Below are 22,183 nucleotides of genomic sequence, written 5' to 3'. Positions count from 1 at the left end.
CCTCATAGGTGGAGGTCCATCTTTTTCATCCACCCGATTGGTTCCTTGTAAGTGGAGGTCCGTCTTCTACATCCACCCAGACTGGTTCCTCGTAGGCGGATGTCCGTCTTCTACATCGACCTAGACTGCTTCATCGTAGGTGGAGGTACGTCTTCTTCATCCACCAAGACTGGTTCCTCGTAGGTGGAAGTACATCTTCTTCATCTACCAAGACTGCTTCATCGTAGGTGGAGGTACATCTTCTTCATCCACCAAGACTGGTTCCTCGTAGGTGGAGGTCCGTCTTCTTCATCCACTCAGACTGGTTCCTCATAGGTGGAGGTCCATCTTTTTCATCCACCCGATTGGTTCCTTGTAAGTGGAGGTCCGTCTTCTACATCCACCCAGACTGGTTCCTCGTAGGCGGATGTCCGTCTTCTACATCGACCTAGACTGCTTCATCGTAGGTGGAGGTACGTCTTCTTCATCCACCAAGACTGGTTCCTCGTAGGTGGAAGTACATCTTCTTCATCTACCAAGACTGCTTCATCGTAGGTGGAGGTACATCTTCTTCATCCACCAAGACTGGTTCCTCGTAGGTGGAGGTCTGTCTTCTTCATCCACCAAGACTGGTTCCTCGTAGGTGGAGGACCGTTTTCTACATCCACCAAGACTGCTTCATCGTAGGTGGAGGTACGTCTTCTTCATCCACCAAGACTGGTTCCTCCTAGGTGGAGGTCCGTCTTCTTCATCCACCCAGATTTCTTCCTCGTAGGTGGAGGTCCGTCTTCTTCATCCACCCAGACTGGTTCCTCGTAGGTGGAGGTCCGTCTTCTTCATCCACCCAGACTGCTTCCTCATAGGTGGAGGTCTCTTACCTAACCTCTGTCTGAAGTATTATAGATGTTGCTGTATGGAGAGACAACATGTGAGCTCCAGAGGTGACCCTACCTTCTCCAGAAGCTTTCCGTCCTGACACCGGAGATCGAAAACTGGACAGAACCAGACGCCCATTCAGACTCTGAGGCTCCCGGAAATTCATCTGCAGGACATGATCATGGTCATGGTGGATGGTGTCCTCCAATATGGCCAGCTGGAAGGAGAGATCCACATATCAGACACAGTTTACTGGATGGAAGAGTACCTGTCACCCATAGCGATGGAGGTACTAGAATACTATCCATGGTGATGGAGGTACTAGAATACTATCCATGGTGATGGAGGTAATAGAATACCATCCTTGGTGATGGAGGTAATAGAATACTATCCATGGTGATGGAGGTACTAGAATACTATCCATGGTGATGGAGGTAATAGAATACTATCCATGGTGATGGAGGTAATAGAATACTATCCATGGTGATGGGGGTAATAGAATACTATCCATGGCGATGGAGGTAATAGAATACTATGCATGGTGATGGGGGTAATAGAATACTATCCATGGTGATGGGGGTAATAGAATACTATCCATGGTGATGGGGGTAATAGAATACTATCCATGCTAATGGGGGCATTAGAATACTATCCATGGTGATGGGGGTAATAGAATACTATCCATGCTAATGGGGGCATTAGAATACTATCCATGGCGATGGAGGTAATAGAATACTATCCATGGTGATGGAGGTACTAGAATACTATCCATGGTGATGGGGGTAATAGAATACTATCCATGGTGATGGGGGTAATAGAATACTATCCATGGTGATGGGGGCATTAGAATACTATCCATGGTGATGGAGGCATTAGAATACTATCCATGGTGATGGAGGTACTACAATACTATCCATGGTGATGGGGGTAATAGAATACTATCCATGGTGATGGAGGTAATAGAATACTATCCATGGTGATGGGGGTAATAGAATACTATCCATGGTGATGGAGGTAATAGAATACTATCCATGGTGATGGAGGTAATAGAATACTATCCATGGTGATGGGGGTAATAGAATACTATCCATGGCGATGGAGGTAATAGAATACTATGCATGGTGATGGGGGTAATAGAATACTATCCATGGTGATGGGGGTAATAGAATACTATCCATGGTGATGGGGGTAATAGAATACTATCCATGCTAATGGGGGCATTAGAATACTATCCATGGTGATGGGGGTAATAGAATACTATCCATGGTGATGGGGGTAATAGAATACTATCCATGGTGATGGGGGTAATAGAATACTATCCATGGTGATGGGGGTAATAGAATACTATCCATGGTAATGGGGGCATTAGAATACTATCCATGGTGATGGAGGTACTAGAATACTATCCATGGTGATGGAGGTAATAGAATACTATCCATGGTGATGGGGGTAATAGGATACTATCCATGGTAATGGGGGCATTAGGATACTATCCATGGTAATGGGGGCATTAGAATACTGTCCATGGTGATGGAGGTACTAGAATACTATCCATGGTGATGGGGGCATTAGGATACTATCCATGGTAATGGGGGCATTAGAATACTGTCCATGGTGATGGAGGTACTAGAATACTATCCATGGTGATGGGGGCATTAGAATACTATCCATGGTGATGGGGGTAATAGAATACTATCCATGGTGATGGGGGCATTAGAATAATATCCATAGTGATGGGGGTATTCCTGGTAATGGGAGCATAGAGAATTATTCATGGTGTTGGGGGTAGTAGAGTACAATCCATGGTGTTGGAGTAGGAGAGTAGTACCCATGGCAATGGGGATAGTAGAGTACTATTCTTGGTGTTGGGGTAGGAGAGTAGTACACATGGCAATGGGGATAGTAGAGTACTATCCTTGGTGTTGGGGTAGGAGAGTAGTACCCATGGCAATGGGGATAGTAGAGTACTATCCATGGTGTTGGGGTAGGAGAGTAGTGCCCATGGCAATGGGGATAGTAGAGTACTATTCTTGGTGTTGGGTAGGAGAGTAGTACCCATGGCAATGGGGATAGTAGAGTACTATTCTTGGTGTTGGGTAGGAGAGTAGTGCCCATGGCAATGGGGATAGTAGAGTACTATTCTTGGTGTTGGGTAGGAGAGTAGTACCCATGGCAATGGGGATAGTAGAGTACTATCCATGGTGTTGGGGTAGGAGAGTAGTGCCCATGGCAATGGGGATAGTAGAGTACTATTCTTGGTGTTGGGTAGGAGAGTAGTACCCATGGCAATGGGGATAGTAGAGTACTATTCTTGGTGTTGGGTAGGAGAGTAGTACCCATGGCAATGGGGATAGTAGAGTACTATTCTTGGTGTTGGGTAGGAGAGTAGTACCCATGGCAATGGGGATAGTAGAGTACTATTCTTGGTGTTGGGTAGGAGAGTAGTACACATGGCAATGGGGATAGTAGAGTACTATCCTTGCTGTTGGCAGTAGGAGAGTATTTTTTTTATGGTGATAGGGATAGTAGAGTATTATCCTTGGTGTGGGGGGAAGGAGAGTAGTATCCATGGTAATGGGGAGAGTTGAGTACTGTCCTTGCTGTTGAGGATATTAGAGTATCATCCATGGTGATGGGGTAATGAAGTACTATCCATGGTGTTGGGGGTAGTAGAGTAGTATCATTAGTGACAGGGGTGGTAGAGTATTATCCATGGTGTTGGGGTATCCATGGTGACAGGGGTGGCAGAGTGTTATCCATGGTGATGGGGGTAGTAGAGTGGTATCCATGGTGATGGGGGTAGGAGAGTATTATCCATGGTGATCGGGGTATGAGAGTACCATGAATACACATACCTGGTTCTCAGACAGGAGGACAGTCTGGTTGAAGATGGTCCAGTTGACGGTCTGGTAACATGGTGGGGTGGTAAGAGAACCATTGTAGCGGTAGTACCTGTCCAGCTGGTGGGGTAATAATCCTCGGATATCAAATCCAGGAATCTCCGTACTTTGTCCTGTGGAGGAGAGTATAGCTTCAAGGAACGTGGCGGCACTTACAGTATTGTCTTTACTGCTCATTCACACTATCACAGCTGACACGGTCCGAGTATTAATACTCCAAGAGGGGACGGAATAAAGGTGAAGAAACCAAAGCAACACAAAGATTTCCATTAGACTGTATGAGAACTGAGTGCTGAGAGGAGGCATCTACCCCACCTTACCCACAGAGCCTTCCCCGTCCACCCCCCCTACCCACAGAGCCTTCCCCGTCCACCCCCCCCTACCCACAGAGCCTTCCTTCCACCCCACCTTACCCACAGATCCTTCCTTCCACCCCACCTTACCCACAGAGCCTTCCTTCCACCCCACCTTACCCACAGAGCCTTCCTTCCACCCCACCTTACCCACAGAGCCTTCCTTCCACCCCACCTTACCCACAGAGCCTTCCCCGTCCACCCCCCCCTACCCACAGAGCCTTCCTTCCACCCCACCTTACCCACAGATCCTTCCTTCCACCCCACCTTACCCACAGATCCTTCCCCGTCCACCCCCCCTACCCACAGAGCCTTCCCTTCACCCTGCTCCCTTCCCTTCTCCCTCCACCCTCCCCTTCACCCTTCAGCCTCCACTTCACCCTTCCCTCCACTTCACCCTTTCCTTCACCCTCCACTTCACCCTTCTCCCTTCACTTCACCCTTCACCCTTCCCTTCACCCTTCCCTCCACTTCACTCTTCCCTTCACCCTCCACTTCACTCTTCCCTTCACCCTCCCCTTCACTTCACCCTTCCCTTCACCCTCCACCCTTCCCTTCCCCATCTCCTTCACTCTTCCCTTCACCCTCCACCCTTCCCTTCCCCCTCTCCTCCACCCTTCCCTTCACCCTTCCCCCATCCCTTCACTCTTCACCCTTCCCTTCACCCTCCTTCCCTTCCCCCTCTCCTTCACTCTTCCCTTCACCCTTCCCTCCCCTTCACCCTTCCCTTCACCCTCCACCCTTCCCCCTTCCCTTCCCCCTCTCCTTCACTCTTCCCTTCACCCTCCACCCTTCCCTTCACCCTTCCCTTCCCCCTCTCCTCCACCCTTCCCTCATCCCTTCACTCTTCACCCTTCCCTTCACCCTCCTTCCCTTCCCCCTCTCCTTCACCCTTCCCTTCACCCTCCACCCTTCCCCCTTCCCTTCCCCCTCTCCTTCACTCTTCCCTTCACCCTTCCCTCCCCTTCACCCTTCCCTTCCCCCTCTCCTTCACTCTTCCCTTCACCCTTCACCCTTCCCTTCCCCCTCTCCTCCACCCTTCCCTTCCCCCTTCCCCCATCCCTTCACTCTTCACCCTTCCCTCACCTGCAGTGTTCTCCCCCATGCTCACCTTATCAATGAGAGACAGAAAGACAGATTGTAGATGGATAATAGATGGTAGATATAGTGGAGGTGGATGATCGATCTGTAGGAGGACATGGACTCACCGGCCTCCTTCACATTCTCTAGGTGGGTCAGGAGATGCTCGTAGTCTTCGTTCTCGTCGGGTCCTTCCTGTCAGGAAACATCAGAAATCCTCCAAGTCATGAATTGTATGACAGGTACACTTTGCTCCCACAGACTTTCAGACACAATATTTTGCCAAGCAGGATGAAGAGCGGAAATGAGTCGATCGTATTCGGGTTCATTAAGTCCGGATCCAGAATCTGAACCCCATTGCAATCAATGGGAGCCAAACCTTCATTTTCAGTATTGGTGTAAATACAGCGCCAGCAACCCAATATGGTCGATTTCCACCCCAAAATACGTTTGTTGGAGGTCATTATTGACAAAAGATTGCTTTGTGTAGAAGTTATGATTGATCTTTGGAAGCAGAAGAGGCAATAAAGGCAAAAACGGTTGCTATACAGCAAGGATTTCATCGCTGGCCACATCAGCATTATGGTTGCCATTAAGGGGCCAGTTCTATCTGTAAGAGTAGATGACTAGAGCACCCCACCCCCCCTTATATCAGATGTCAAGAGCCCCCCACTCTCAAGAGTTCCCCACCCTTCCATACATCACAGTGAACCCCCTTACCTTGTGCTGCTGCTGGGAAGAAACACTGGGGGTGAAGCTGGGAAGCAGAAAGTACAGAGTCTGGAGGAGGACCAGAGGAGGGCTGGAGTCAGCTGCCAGAGTCTGCTGAATGCTGAGACCAAAGGAGGCAGAGACCGGGGGGGGGGGGGGCTGCTTTGGCTGCACAGAGAGGTGCAGGATCTGTAGGAGGAGTTCTATCCTCCTCTCTGCTGCCAACTGCTGGGACAAGGTGTGGGGGGGGGGAATTGGGGGGTGCTTCGACTGCATAGAGAGTTGCAGGATGTGTAGGAGGAGTTCTGTCCACCTCTCTGCCTCCAAATGCTGGGACAAGGTGGGGGGTCGGAGAACAGGTGGTGCTGCTGGTGCACAGAGAAGTGAAAGATGTGTAGGAGGAGTTCCGTCCTCCTCTCTGCTGCGAACTGCTGGGACAAGGTGGGGGGCAAAGATGAGGGGGTGATGTGGCTGCAAAGAGAGGTGCAGGTTGTGTAGGAGGAGTTCCGTCCTCCTCTCTGCTACCAACTGCTGGGACAAGGGGGGGGCGGAGATGAGGAGGTGCTGTGTCTGCACAGTGAGGTGTAGGAGGAGTTCTGTCCACTCTCTGATACCAACTGCTGGGACAAAGGGGGGGGGGGCAGAAATGAGGGGGTACGGTGATTGCACCGAGAGGTGCAGGATGTGTAGGAGGAGTTCTGTCCTCCTTTCTGCTGCCAACTGCTGGGACAAGGTGGGGGGCACATCATGACCATTCTGGGCACTGCGGGGTATTACAGATGGGATCTCTCCACAAGGGGCACATCATGGCCAATCTGGGCCCTGCGGGGTATTACAGATGGGATCTCCACAAGGGCACATCATGGCCAATCTGAGAGGAGAAGGTGGCGAGGTTCACACCTCTCCATGGGGAGGTGCGACCCTCCCCGCAGAGATGTACCGGGCTACGGCGTCTTGCTGTCGCCACTTCAGCCCTGTCATCCGCAGCGCAGAAGTTCCAGCGCTTGCGGATGTCCCTGGAGAAAGTCTGCGCTCACGAGGGGGCGTGCCTCGTTGCCGGGCAACGAGGTAAACCAGCTTTGGCCCGCCCCGGTTGCCTAGACGACCAGGGAGTATCTGACATTAGCTTAAGAAGCTGATGCCGGGCGCTCCGGGGGTATTCACCGCTGCGCAGCCACCGAAGGAAGGAGCCCCAGCTGTGGCGGGACCTTCGTGGCCAGACTCTGCAGAGACCAAAGACTGCCTAAGGCCCTCCAGAGCAGGGGAAGACTGTCTGCTAGCTGCCAGGGATCCAGAGACCCCCAGCCACTGCCTGCCAGCTGCCAGAGATCCAGAGACACCCAGCCTAGGGGAGAGATTGCGGGACTGCCTGCTAGCTGCCAGGGATCCAGAGACCCCCCAGCCTATGGGAGAGATTGCGGGACTGCCTGCTAGCTGCCAGAGATCCAGAGACCCCCAGCCTAGGGGAGAGACCCCCACCCCCCCCCCCCCCCGTTGGATTACAATTGCTACAGAGACTCTTCCTTGGCTCTCGGCATTGGACTATAAGTGTGTTGGCCCCTCTTTGCTGCCCTTTACTGGCGTATTCACCCTCCCTGCGAATTCCCCTATTAAGTGACTGTCATCTGTTTGTCTCAGTAAAGCTTCGTGCGTTTGCCATCTACTCTGTGTGTTCTGTCCTGCCTACCCTCCGTCACAGCAGGGTATTACAGATGGGATCTCCACACCAGGGGCACATCATGACCAATCTGGGCACTGCAGGGTATTACAGATGGGATCTCCACACAAGGGGCACATCATGACCAATCTGGGCACTGCAGGGTATTACAGATGGGATCTCCACACAAGGGGCACATCATGACCAATCTGGGCACTGCAGGGTATTACAGATGGGATCTCCACACAAGGGGCACATCATGACCAATCTGGGCACTGCAGGGTATTACAGATGGGATCTCTCCACAAGGGGCACATCATGACCAATCTGGGCACTGCAGGGTATTACAGATGGGATCTCCACACAAGGGGCACATCATGACCAATCTGGGCACTGCAGGGTATTACAGATGGGATCTCTCCACAAGGGGCACATCATGACCAATCTGGGCACTGCAGGGTATTACAGATGGGATCTCTCCACAAGGGGCACACCATGACCAATCTGGGCACTGCAGGGTATTACAGATGGGATCTCCACACAAGGGGCACATCATGACCAATCTGGGCACTGCGGGGTATTACAGATGGGATCTCCACACAAGGGGCACATCATGGCCAATCTGGGCACTGCGGGGTATTACAGATGGGATCTCCACACAAGGGGCACATCATGACCAATCTGGGCACTGCAGGGTATTACAGATGGGATCTCCACACAAGGGGCACATCATGACCAATCTGGGCACTGCATGGTATTACAGGTGGGATCTCTCCACAAGGAGCACATCATGACCAATCTGGGCACTGCGGGGTATTACAGATGGGATCTCTCCACAAGGGGCACATCATGACCAATCTGGGCACTGCAGGGTATTACAGATGGGATCTCCACACACGGGGCACATCATGACCAATCTGGGCACTGCAGGGTATTACAGATGGGATCTCTCCACAAGGGGCACATCATGACCAATCTGGGCACTGCAGGGTATTACAGGTGGGATCTCCACACAAGGGGCACATCATGGAAAATCTGGGCACTGCAGGGTATTACAGGTGGGATCTCTCCACAAGGGGCACATCATGGAAAATCTGGGCACTGCAGGGTATTACAGGTGGGATCTCTCCACAAGGGGCACATCATGGCCAATCTGGGCACTGCAGGGTATTACAGATGGGATCTCCACACACGGGGCACATCATGACCAATCTGGGCACTGCAGGGTATTACAGGTGGGATCTCTCCACAAGGGGCACATCATGGCCAATCTGGGCACTGCAGGGTATTACAGAAGGGATCTCCACACAAGGGGCACATCATGGCCAATCTGGGCACTGCAGGGTATTACAGATGGGATCTCTCCACAAGTGGCACATCATGGCCAATCTGGGCACTGCAGGGTATTACAGAAGGGATCTCCACACAAGGGGCACATCATGGCCAATCTGGGCACTGCAGGGTATTACAGATGGGATCTCTCCACAAGTGGCACATCATGGCCAATCTGGGCACTGCAGGGTATTACAGAAGGGATCTCCACACAAGGGGCACATCATGGCCAATCTGGGCACTGCAGGGTATTACAGATGGGATCTCCACACAAGGGGCACATCATGCCCAATCTGGGCACTGCAGGGTATTACAGATGGGATCTCCACACACGGGGCACATCATGACCTATCTGGACACTGCAGGGTATTACAGATGGGATCTCCCCACAAGGGGCACATCATGACCAATCTGGGCACTGCAGGGTATTACAGGTGGGATCTCCCCACAAGGGGCACATCATGACCAATCTGGGCACTGCAGGGTATTACAGATGGGATCTCCACACAAGAGGCACATCATGCCCAGTCTGGGCACTGCAGGGTATTACAGATGGGATCTCCACACAAGGGGCACATCATGACCAATCTGGGCACTGCAGGGTATTACAGGTGGGATCTCTCCACAAGGGCACATCATGACCAATCTGGGCACTGCGGGGTATTACAGATGGGATCTCCACACAAGGGGCACATCATGACCAATCTGGGCACTGCAGGGTATTACAGATGGGATCTCTCCACAAGGGGCACATCATGGCCAATCTGGGCACTGCAGGGTATTACAGGTGGGATCTCCCCACAAGGGGCACATCATGACCAATCTGGGCACTGCAGGGTATTACAGATGGGATCTCCACAAGGAGCACATCATGACCAATCTGGGCCCTGCAGGGTATTACACATGGGATCTCCACACAAAGGGGCACATCATGACCAATCTGGACACTGCAGGGTATTAGGGTATTACAGGTGGGATCTCTCCACAAGGGGCACATCATGACCAATCTGGGCACTGCAGGGTATTACAGATGGGATCTCTCCACAAGGGCACATCATGACCAATCTGGGCACTGCAGGGTATTACAGGTGGGATCTCTCCACAAGGGGCACATCATGGCCAATCTGGGCACTGCAGGGTATTACAGATGGGATCTCCACACAAGGGGCACATCATGCCCAGTCTGGGCACTGCATGGTATTACAGGTGGGATCTCTCCACAAGGGGCAGGTCATGGCCAATCTGGGCACTGCAGGGTATTACAGATGGGATCTCTCCACAAGGGGCTTATTATGGCCAATCTGGGCACTGCAGGGTATTACAGATGGGATCTCTCCACAAGGGGCACATCATGACCAATCTGGGCACTGCAGGGTATTACAGATGGGATCTCCACACAAAGGGGCACATCATGGCCAATCTGGACACTGCAGGGTATTAGGGTATTACAGGTGGGATCTCTCCACAAGGGGCACATCATGGCCAATCTGGGCACTGCGGGGTATTACAGATGGGATCTCCACACAAGGGGCACATCATGCCCAGTCTGGGCACTGCATGGTATTACAGGTGGGATCTCTCCACAAGGGGCAGGTCATGGCCAATCTGGGCACTGCAGGGTATTACAGGTGGGAGCTCTCCACAAGGGGCACATCATGACCAATATGGGGACTGCAGGGTATTACAGGTGGGATCTCTCCACAAGGGGCACATCATGGCCAATCTGGGCACTGCAGGGTATTACAGATGGGATCTCCACACAAGGGGCACATCATGCCCAGTCTGGGCACTGCATGGTATTACAGGTGGGATCTCTCCACAAGGGGCAGGTCATGGCCAATCTGGGCACTGCAGGGTATTACAGATGGGATCTCTCCACAAGGGGCTTATTATGGCCAATCTGGGCACTGCAGGGTATTACAGATGGGATCTCTCCACAAGGGGCACATCATGGCCAATCTGGGCACTGCAGGGTATTACAGATGGGATCTCTCCACAAGGGGCACATCATGACCAATCTGGGCACTGCAGGGTATTACAGATGGGATCTCTCCACAAGGGCACATCATGGCCAATCTGGGCACTGCAGGGTATTACAGATGGGATCTCTCCACAAGGGGCACATCATGGACAATCTGGGCACTGCAGGGTATTACAGATGGGATCTCCACAAGGGCACATCATGGCCAATCCACCCACAATTACTTGTGACCCCTGAAGCAGCAACTGTGTCTGGTTGGAGATTAGCTGTTCTGGCCAGAGGAAATTGGACAATGAAAGACTGTTAATTTACAGGCCAAGGAATGAAAAGAGTGGAGACCACAGGGACAAGTTGTGTCTTCCACCGATCACCAACTGACCCATAGACAGAGCTCCAGTTCCAGCACCTTCTGTCAGATCTCCTGTCACATGTTCTCTGACTTTTCCTCACAGAAGCTCTTATGGACAAGGAAGACTCTGATACCGGGATGGGAAGGGTTACTGGTGACAGACAGGAAGGTAAAGACTATTCTTGGTTATTCCCTACAGAAATGTTTCTATTGAGGGCAACAAACTTTACAATTCTCTGCAGAGACACGACAACCACAGTTTCATGGCCACCTACCTCAATGAAGGCTGCCAGGACCGCCAGGCCTCCAGGCTGGGTTACCGCCTCTTCCAGGCCCTGAAAATTGGAGGAGTAATGGACCACATGGATCTGAAGGAAGAGACTGCTGTCATTTATCTGAATGCAGTGTCCATCCTGCCCCAACCCAATCCCTACACATCATCCTATACCCTACCCCCAACCCTAATCCCTACACAAATATCTCAACTTTATCCCCAACACTAATCCCTACACATCAAATATCTCAACTTTATCCCCAACACTAATCCCTACACATCATCAAATATGCCAACCCTACCCCCAACCCAGTCCCTACAGATCATCCAATATCCCAACCCTACTCCCACTGATCATCCAATATCCCAACCCTACCCCCAACACTTATCCCTACAGATCATCCAATATCCCAACCCTAATCCCTACACATCACATATGCCAACCCTACCCCCAACCTCAGTCCCTACAGATCATCCAATATCCCAACCCTACCCCCAACACTTATCCCTACAGATTATTACATTACATTACATTACATTGAGTTTATATAGCGCCAAAGGGTTTGCTCAGCGCTGTACAATAGAACAGATCATCCAATATCCCAACCCTAATCCCTACACATCACATATGCCAACCCTACTCCCAACCTCAGTCCCTACAGATCATCCAATATCCCAACCTTATCCCCAACCCTTATCCCTACACATCAAATATGCCAACCCTGCCCCCAACCCCTATCTCTACAGACCGTCCAATATCCCAACCTTATCCCCAACCCTTATCCCTACACATCATCCAATATCCCAACCCTAATCCCTACTGATCATCCAATACACCAACCCTACCCCCAACATTTATCCCTACAGATCATCAAATATCCCAACCCTACCCCCAACCCCAGTCCTACAGATCATCCAATATCCCAACACTAATCCCTACTGAGCATCTAATATCCCAACCCTACCCCCCCGATCATCCAATATCCCAACCCTACCCCCAACCTCAGTCCCTACAGATCATCCAATATCCCAACCCTTATCCCTACACATCATCAAATATCTCAACCTTATCCCCAACCCTAATCCCTACACATCAAATATGCCAACCCTGCCCCCAGCCCTTATCCCTACAGACCATCCAATATCCCAAATTTATCCCCAACCCTAATCCCTACACATCATCCTATACCCTACCTCCAACCCTAATCCCTACACATCATCCAATATCCCAACGCTACCCCCACTGATCATCCAGTATACCAACCCTAAACCCAACCCTTATCCCTACTGATCATCCAATATCCCAACCCTTATCCCTACACATCATCACATATGCCAACCCTACCCCCAACCTCAGTCCCTACAGATCATCCAATATCCCAACCCTACCCCCACTGATCATCCAGTATCCCAACCTTAAACACAACCCTTATCTCTACAGATCATCCAATATCCCAACCCTAATCCCTGCACATCATCAAATATCCCAACCATACCCCCAATCCTAATCCCTACACATCATCCTATACCCTACCCCCAACCATAATCCCTATTGATCATCCAATATCCCAACCTTATCCCCAACCTTTATCCCTACACATCATCAAATATGCCACCCCTACCACCAACCCTAATCCCTACAGATCATCCAATATCCCAACCCTTATCCCTACAGATCATCTAATATCCCACTCCTACCCCCAACCCTAATCCCTACAGATCATCCAATATCCCAACCCTAATCCCTACAGATCATCCAATATCCCAACCCTAATCCCTACAGATCAATCCAATATCCCAACCCTAATCCCTACAGATCATCCAATAACCCAACCCTTATCCCTACTGATCATCCAATATCCCAACCCTACCCCCAACCCTAATCCCTACAGATCATCCAATATCCCACCCCTACCCCCAACCCTTATCCCTACAGATCATCCAATATCCCAACCCTAATCCCTACACATCATCCAATATCCCAACACTAATCCCTACACATCATCCAATATCCCAACCCCTATCCCTACAGATCATCCAATATCCCAACCCTTATCCCTACAGATCATCCAATATCCCAACCCTTATCCCTACACATCATCCAATATCCCAACACTAATCCCTACACATCATCCAATATCCCAACCCTTATCGCTACACATCATCCAATATCCCAACCTTACCCCCAACCCTTCTCCCTACACATCATCAAATATGCCAACCCTACCCCCAACCCTTATCCCTACTGATCATCAAATATCCCAACCCAACCCCCAACCCTACCCCTACTGATCATCCAATATCCCAACCCTACCCCCAACCCTATCCCTACTGATCATCCAATATCCCAACCCTACCCCCAACCCTATCCCTACTGATCATCCAATATCCCAACCCTACCCCCAACCCTAATCCCTACACATCATCCAATATCCCAACCCTAATCCCTACACATCATCCAATATCCCAACCCTAATCCCCAATACCTAGCCATCATCATATCTCCTGACCTTCATGCCTATTCATCATCCTATATCCTAACCCTCACCCTATCCTAACATTATCTTTCAACCTACCTCCTACCATTTAAACTGGGGGTTTCCAAACCTTTTATGCAAAGGGTCAGTTTATTGTCCTTTAGGCAAAGGGGGGGGGGCTGGACTGTGGCCAGTGGGAGTAGAAAATGCCCCGGCATCAGTACCCCATTGTTGATATCAATGAGAAGAATGACCCCATTGATGTTGACTTTGGAAAAAATGGTGCTCCATTATTGGTGTCAGATGGTGGAATAGTGCCCCAAAGGCCAGATAAAGGCAAGCAAAAAGGACCACATTAGGCCCCCGGGCTGCAGTTTGGAGACCATTGCCTTAAACTAACCCCTAAGTCTGACTATACCCATCACATAAACCCCTCAACATCACCATAGCTGTCATTCCAACCTAGAACAAGACACCAAAATTAAACCCACAGATTTAAATCCTATTCTTCCAGCAGTTCGCATTTCCTAGTCCAAGTCCAGTGAATGAAACATTCAAGGCATGTCTCTGGTTAGAACTGTCAGTCTCAGTGTGCTCTATGTCAGTTCTCAACTCAGCTTTCTAGCCTTCGAATGGCCAATGTCATAGCTGATCAATAGCTGATCAATGTGCAGCACCATGGGTGAGATAGCGCACTTCTGCTTTAACAACTAAGTCTCAATCATGACCCCAATTCCCAACCCTTAACCCAACAGATGAACCTAATTCTAATTCCTCAAAAACCCTGAAATTATACCCCCTAATCCTCAACCTTACTCCTAATTCACAGTTTCTCTCTTCAACCCAACCACTAAGGATTATTCAAAACATATAACATTTCCCTAACCATCATCCTACCCCCTTGTCATCACCTTATCGCTGATCCCTTCACCTAACCATCATCCTACCCCCTTGTCATCACCTTATCGCTGATCCCTTCACCTAACCATCATCCTACCCCCTTGTCATCACCTTATCTCTGATCCCTTCACCTAACCATCATCCTACCCCCTTGTCATCACCTTATCTCTGATCCCTTCACCTAACCATCATCCTACCCCCTTGTCATCACCTTATCGCTGATCCCTTCACCTAACCATCATCCTACCCCCTTGTCATCACCTTATCGCTGATCCCTTCACCTAACCATCATCCTACCCCCTTGTCATCACCTTATCGCTGATTCCTTCACCTAACCATCATCCTACCCCCTTGTCATCACCTTATCTCTGATCCCTTCACCTAACCATCATCCTACCCCCTTGTCATCACCTTATCGCTGATCCCTTCACCTAACCATCATCCTACCCCCTTGTCATCACCTTATCGCTGATCCCTTCACCTAACCATCATCCTACCCCCTTGTCATCACCTTATCTCTGATCCCTTCACCTAACCATCATCCTACCCCCTTGTCATCACCTTATCTCTGATCCCTTCACCTAACCATCATCCTACCCCCTTGTCATCACCTTATCTCTGATCCCTTCACCTAACCATCATTCATACCCTTCATCATCACCTTAACTATCAGTCCAACCTCTAGCTATGACCCCAACATCTACCTCCTAACCACGACCCCCACATCTACCTCATAACCACGACCCCCACATCTACCACTTAACCACGACCCCAACATCTACCTCCTAACCACGACCCCAAACATCTACCTCCTAACCATGATCCCAAACATCTACCTCCTAACCACGACCCTCACATCTACCTCCTAACCATGACCCCATCATCTACCTCCTAACCACGACCCCCACATCTACCACTTAACCACGACCCCAACATCTACCTCCTAACCACGACCCCAAACATCTACCTCCTAACCATGATCCCAAACATCTACCTCCTAACCACGACCCTCACATCTACCTCCTAACCACGACCCCATCATCTACCTCCTAACCACGACCCTCACATCTACCTCCTAACCACGACCCCAACATCTACCTCCTAACCACGACCCCCACATCTACCTCCTAACCACGACCCTCACATCTACCTCCTAACCACGACCCCCACATCTACCTCCTAACCACGACCCCCACATCTACCTCCTAACCACGACCCCAACATCTACCTACTAACCACGACCCCAACATCTACCTCCTAACCACGACCCCAACATCTACCTCCTAACCACGACCCTCACATCTACCTCCTAACCACGACCCCCACATCTACCTCCTAACCACGACCCCCACATCTACCTCCTAACCACGATCCTCACATCTACCTCCTAACCACGACCCCAACATCTACCTCCTAACCACGACCCCAACATCTACCTCCTAACCACGATCCCAACATCTACCTACTAACCACGATCCCAAACATCTACCTCCTAACCACGACCCCCACATCTACCTCCTAACCACGACCCTCACATCTACCTCCTAACCACGACCCTCACATCTACCTCCTAACCACGACCCTCACATCTACCTCCTAACCACGACCCTCACATCTACCTCCTAACCACGACCCTCACATCTACCTCCTAACCACGACCCTCACATCTACCTCCTAACCACGACCCTCACATCTACCTCCTAACCACGACCCTCACATCTACCTCCTAACCACGACCCCAACATCTACCTCCTAACCACGACCCCAACATCTACCTACTAACCACGATCCCAACATCTACCTACTAACCACGATCCCAAACATCTACCTCCTAACCACGACCCCCACATCTACCTCCTAACCACGACCCCCACATCTACCTCCTAACCACGACCCCCACATCTACCTCCTAACCACGACCCCCACATCTACCTCCTAACCACGACCCCCACATCTACCTCCTAACCATGATCCTCACATCTACCTCCTAACCATGACCCCAACATCTACCTCCTAACCACGAACCCCACATCTACCTCCTAACCATGACCCCAACATCTACCTCCTAACCACAACTCTCACATCTACCTCCTAACCATGATCCCAAACATCTACCTCCTAACCACGACCCTCACATCTACCTCCTAACCACGACCCCCACATCTACCTCCTAACCACGACCCCCACATCTACCTCCTAACCACGACCCCAAACATCTACCTCCTAACCATGATCCCAAACATCTACCTCCTAACCACGACCCCCACATCTACCTCCTAACCATGATCCCAAACATCTACCTCCTAACCATGACCCTCACATCTACCTCCTAACCACGACCCCAACATCTACCTCCTAACCACGACCCCAAACATCTACCTCCTAACCATGATCCCAAACATCTACCTCCTAACCATGACCCTCACATCTACCTCCTAACCATGATCCCAACATCTACCTCCTAACCACGACCCTCACATCTACCTCCTAACCATGATCCCAAACATCTACCTCCTAACCACGACCCTCACATCTACCTCCTAACCACGACCCCCACATCTACCTCCTAACCACTACCCCAACATCTACCTCCTAACCACGACCCCAAACATCTACCTCCTAACCACGACCCCCACATCTACCTCCTAACCATGATCCCAAACATCTACCTCCTAACCACAACTCTCACATCTACCTCCTAACCATGATCCCAAACATCTACCTCCTAACCACGACCCTCACATCTACCTCCTAACCACGACCCCCACATCTACCTCCTAACCACGACCCCCACATCTACCTCCTAACCACGACCCCAAACATCTACCTCCTAACCATGATCCCAAACATCTACCTCCTAACCACGACCCTCACATCTACCTCCTAACCATGATCCCAAACATCTACCTCCTAACCATGACCCTCACATCTACCTCCTAACCACGACCCCAACATCTACCTCCTAACCACGACCCCAAACATCTACCTCCTAACCATGATCCCAAACATCTACCTCCTAACCATGACCCTCACATCTACCTCCTAACCATGATCCCAACATCTACCTCCTAACCACGACCCTCACATCTACCTCCTAACCATGATCCCAAACATCTACCTCCTAACCACGACCCTCACATCTACCTCCTAACCACGACCCCCACATCTACCTCCTAACCACTACCCCAACATCTACCTCCTAACCACGACCCCAAACATCTACCTCCTAACCACGACCCCCACATCTACCTCCTAACCATGATCCCAAACATCTACCTCCTAACCACAACTCTCACATATACCTCCTAACCATGACCCTCACATCTACCTCCTAACCATGACCCTCACATCTACCTCCTAACCATGACCCTCACATCTACCTCCTAACCATGACCCCCACATCTACCTCCTAACCATGACCCTCACATCTAACTCCTAAAAATGACCCCCACATCTACCTCCTAACCACGATCCCAACATCTACCTTCTAACCATGATCCCAAACATCTACCTCCTAACCACGACTCTCACATCTACCTCCTAACCATGATCCTCACATCTACCTCCTAACCATGACCCCAACATCTACCTTCTAACCATGACCCCAACATCTACCTCCTAACCATGACCCCAACATCTACCTTCTAACCATGACCCTCACATCTACCTCCTAATCATGACCCCCACATCTACCTCCTAATCATGACCCATGGTACCATCTTTCTAACTCTAACCCGAAGCCTTGCAATTCCAACCCCTAATCATCATCCTTTCTCTGGGACCTCAAAGTATCCCTTCAACCAAACCAGTCTAATTATGCTGTTCTGTTTCTAATACAAGGACTGAGAACATGTACTATCATGGAGGGCCATACACACGATAACCAGGCACCATGACTCACCATTACACGGTATGATCTCTGCTCACTGGGAGGTTGGTACTAATGGTCACCAAAATGATTACCAGACAAGGCCAGTCATACTGCTGTGGTGACCATCCCTCTATAATGGAGTGGAACACACTGTCTATACAGAAATATCAATCAGTATATTCCTACTAACTGACCTCTCCGGGGAATTTCTGCCCATTGACAGTGTGCTCGGAGCCCGGGCTGCTGTGTGAGCCCCAATGGAAGTGCAGCTGAGCCGCCCGGTACGTGTTGGCGAGACCTCCATTTATCTGCAGAGAGTCTGGAAGCTGCAAGACCACTGTGGAGAAAATGGACCTCAATAACGGGACACAATACAGAGAGAAGAGACCTCAATACAGAGAGAAGAGACCTCAAAAACAGGACACAATACAGAGAGAAGAGACCTCAATGCGGAGAGAAGAGACCTTAATAATGGTACACAATACGGAGAGAAGAGACCTCAATACAGAGAGAGGAGACCTCAAAAACGGGACACAATACAGAGAGAAGAGACCTCAATAATGGTACACAATATGGAGAGAAGAGACCTTAATAATGGGACACAATACAGAGAGAAGAGACCTCAATGCGGAGAGAAGAGACCTCAATAATGGGACACAATACAGAGAGAAGAGACCTTAATAATGAGACACAATACAGAGAGAAGAGACCTCAATAATGGGACACAATACAGAGAGAAGAGACCTTAATAATGAGACACAATACAGAGAGAAGAGACCTCAATAATGGGACACAATATGGAGATAAGAGGCTGGAATGCCATGGCAGGTTCAGTATCTGTTCCATGAAGTGGTGTCACCTCTCTATAAGACCAGGCACAGGTCATACAGGCGAGGATCTGGTTGGATCCAATCTCCCCACAATCTGTGTATATCATACATATCTGGTCACATGACACGTCCCCTCAGATTGGTCACCTGTGTGTCCATTGTTCTTCAGTTTCAGGCTTTCCTCAGGTGACACGTCGTACCCGGAGACCTGGATGGGCCCCAGTGTTGGGTCAAACTTGGAGTCCCAGGTGTCCACATTAATGGGGGATTGTTCCCTCCCCCCACAGGCAGGATAGGCCTTGTCCCATTCCGTGATATCTGTCACCAAGAGAGAGAACACCATCATCGTCTGTCCATCATACTGTTGGTTATGTGTTAGAGAAGACACTGGTAGTGATAGCAGAATTCAGACTTTACTTGTGTGGCTTAAATTACAAACATACAGAGCACATTTCATCAGACATATTACAGACACATTACTTCCTGAAGAGATGATAGAGAAGAACCAACAAGTTTTCAGAGATACACAACTAGTAACCTTAGTGTACAGTGCCATCTACTGGTCAAGTGATATTACCACAGAATACTATATATAGTAGATTATAGTACATGCTGTTGCATGCCCAACACCCCTTCTCAATGGCATGTGCATAATTATATGACATTTAGTCTCTTTTGTAGAAAACAATGACGTTCCCTTGGCAGAGGTTTGGTGAGTGTGTCTGCAGTCATCTCCTCTGATGGGCAGTACTGGATGTCGATGACCCCGTGTTCTTGCATGTCTCTGAGCAGATGATATCTTCCATCAATGTGATTGGTTCTTGGGTTAATTTCAGAGTGTGTAAGCTTTATGCATCCCTGATTGTCTTCCATGATGGGTGTGGCTTGTGACATATTCAGTCCCATGTCTAGTAGAAGTTGACGAATCCAAATGGCTTCTTGACATGCATGTGCTGCTGCTATGTATTCCGCTTCAGTTGAAGAGAGTGCAACAGTCACTTGTTTCCGACTAGACCAGCTTATGGTTCCTTGTCCATACTGGAAGATGGAACCACTTGTAGATTTGCGGTCAGTGGTGTCTCCAGCCCAATCGGCCTCCACATATCCAATCAGTTTTGGGTTTGACGATGCTGGAAGTCGCAGCTTCATCTGATTTGTTCCCTTTAGGTACTGCATTACCCTCTTTACTGCATTCCAGTCGCGTTGACACGGCGTTGCGACTTTCCTGCAAACTATTCCCACTGCTAGGGCGATGTCTGGTCTTGTCACGGTGGCGATGTATAGCAATTTTCCGATTGCCCTGCGGTAATAATCATTGTTGGGTAACAAGTTTTCTGTTCCATTGTTTTTTAGATAATCTGGTTCCATTGGTGTTTTCGCTTCCTTTGCATCTTGCATGTGAAACTATTCTAACATTTCTGTAATTTTCTGACTTTGGTTAAGAAGATCGCTTCCATCCTCTTCCCGCTCTATTTGAATTCCTAGGTAGTGAGTAATGTTCCCCAACTCTTTCATTTCAAAATTTTGTTTCAGTTTGTGAACTATTTGGTCATAGTCCCCTTCTTGTTTAAAACACGTCAAGATGTCATCGATGTATATTAGGATGTATGTCCATTTGTTCTCTTGATTCCTTGAATATAGACATGGATGCATAAAGCTTACACACTCTGAGAAGATCAACCCAAGAACCAATCACATTGATGTAAGATATCATCTGCTCAGAGACATGCAAGAACAAGGGGTCATCGACATCCAGTACTGCCCATCAGAGGAGATGACTGCAGACGCACTCACCAAACCTCTGCCAAGGGAACGTCATTGTTTTCTACAAAAGAGACTAAATGTCATATAATTATGCACATGCCGTTGAGAAGGGGTGTTGGGCATGCAACAGCATGTACTATAATGTACTATACAGTATTGTGTGTTAATATCACTTGACCAGTAGATGGCGCTGTACACTAAGGTTACTAGTTGGGTACAGCGCCATCTACTGGTCAAGTGATATTAACACACAATACTATATATATTATTATTATTATTATACAGTATTTATAAAGCCCCCATAGTTGGCTCAGCGCTGTACATTATAAAGGGGGACAGAACATGTGACAGAACAATACCAATACAATGCAAAACATGAGGGGATCGAGGGCCCTGCTCTTTCAAGCTTACAATCTAGGAGGGAGGGGATGGTGGCACAGGAGGAGATAGCTGTGGGGGATGGAGTGGTAGGAAGAGTGGAGGAGGTCGGCAAGTTAGCAGGGGGCGGGGTAGGCTTCCCTGAAGAGATGGGTTTTCAGGGTGCGCCTAAAGGAGAGGAGAGTAGGTGATAATCTGATGGGTTGGGGCAGGGAGTTCCAGAGGATGGGTGACACCCTGGAGAAGTCCTGGAGGCGGGCATGGGAGGAGGAGACCAGGGAACTAGAGAGAAGGAGGTCTTGTGAGGAGCGGAGTGTGCGTGTTGGGCGGTACTTGGATATTAGGTCAGTGATGTAGTTCGGGGCAGTATGGTGGACAGCTTTGTACATCAGCGTTAGGATTTTGAATTTGATCCGTTGCGCAATCGGAAGCCAGTGGAGGGATTGGCAGAGGGGGGTGGAGGACACTGAG

The 22,183-nt window shown here is 49.7% G+C and overlaps 1 protein-coding gene across 1 annotated transcript in view; it reads right to left on the bottom strand.

The window, feature by feature from the left end:
* Positions 1 to 930: 930 nt before the first annotated feature.
* Positions 931 to 22,183, bottom strand: part of LOC149441165 (carbonic anhydrase 9-like) — a gene marked incomplete at its 3' end in the record, with an annotated part of 46,636 nt that continues 25,383 nt past the window's right edge. The window contains exons 3-8 of the mRNA XM_089657672.1: positions 19,718 to 19,888; positions 18,935 to 19,077; positions 11,494 to 11,586; positions 5,317 to 5,383; positions 3,711 to 3,868; positions 931 to 1,072 (exon numbers count right to left, since the gene is read on the bottom strand). Of these exons, the coding sequence (XP_089513798.1) occupies positions 931 to 1,072; positions 3,711 to 3,868; positions 5,317 to 5,383; positions 11,494 to 11,586; positions 18,935 to 19,077; positions 19,718 to 19,888 (774 nt within the window). The remainder of the gene's footprint in view (positions 1,073 to 3,710; positions 3,869 to 5,316; positions 5,384 to 11,493; positions 11,587 to 18,934; positions 19,078 to 19,717; positions 19,889 to 22,183) is intronic.

This window comes from Staurois parvus, unplaced genomic scaffold, assembly GCF_062004578.1.
Source record: "Staurois parvus isolate SC_StPar_1 unplaced genomic scaffold, SC_StPar_1.0 ptg001019l, whole genome shotgun sequence".
Classification (NCBI taxonomy): Eukaryota; Metazoa; Chordata; class Amphibia; order Anura; family Ranidae; genus Staurois; species Staurois parvus.
This window is presented reverse-complemented; position numbering and strand designations above follow the sequence as displayed.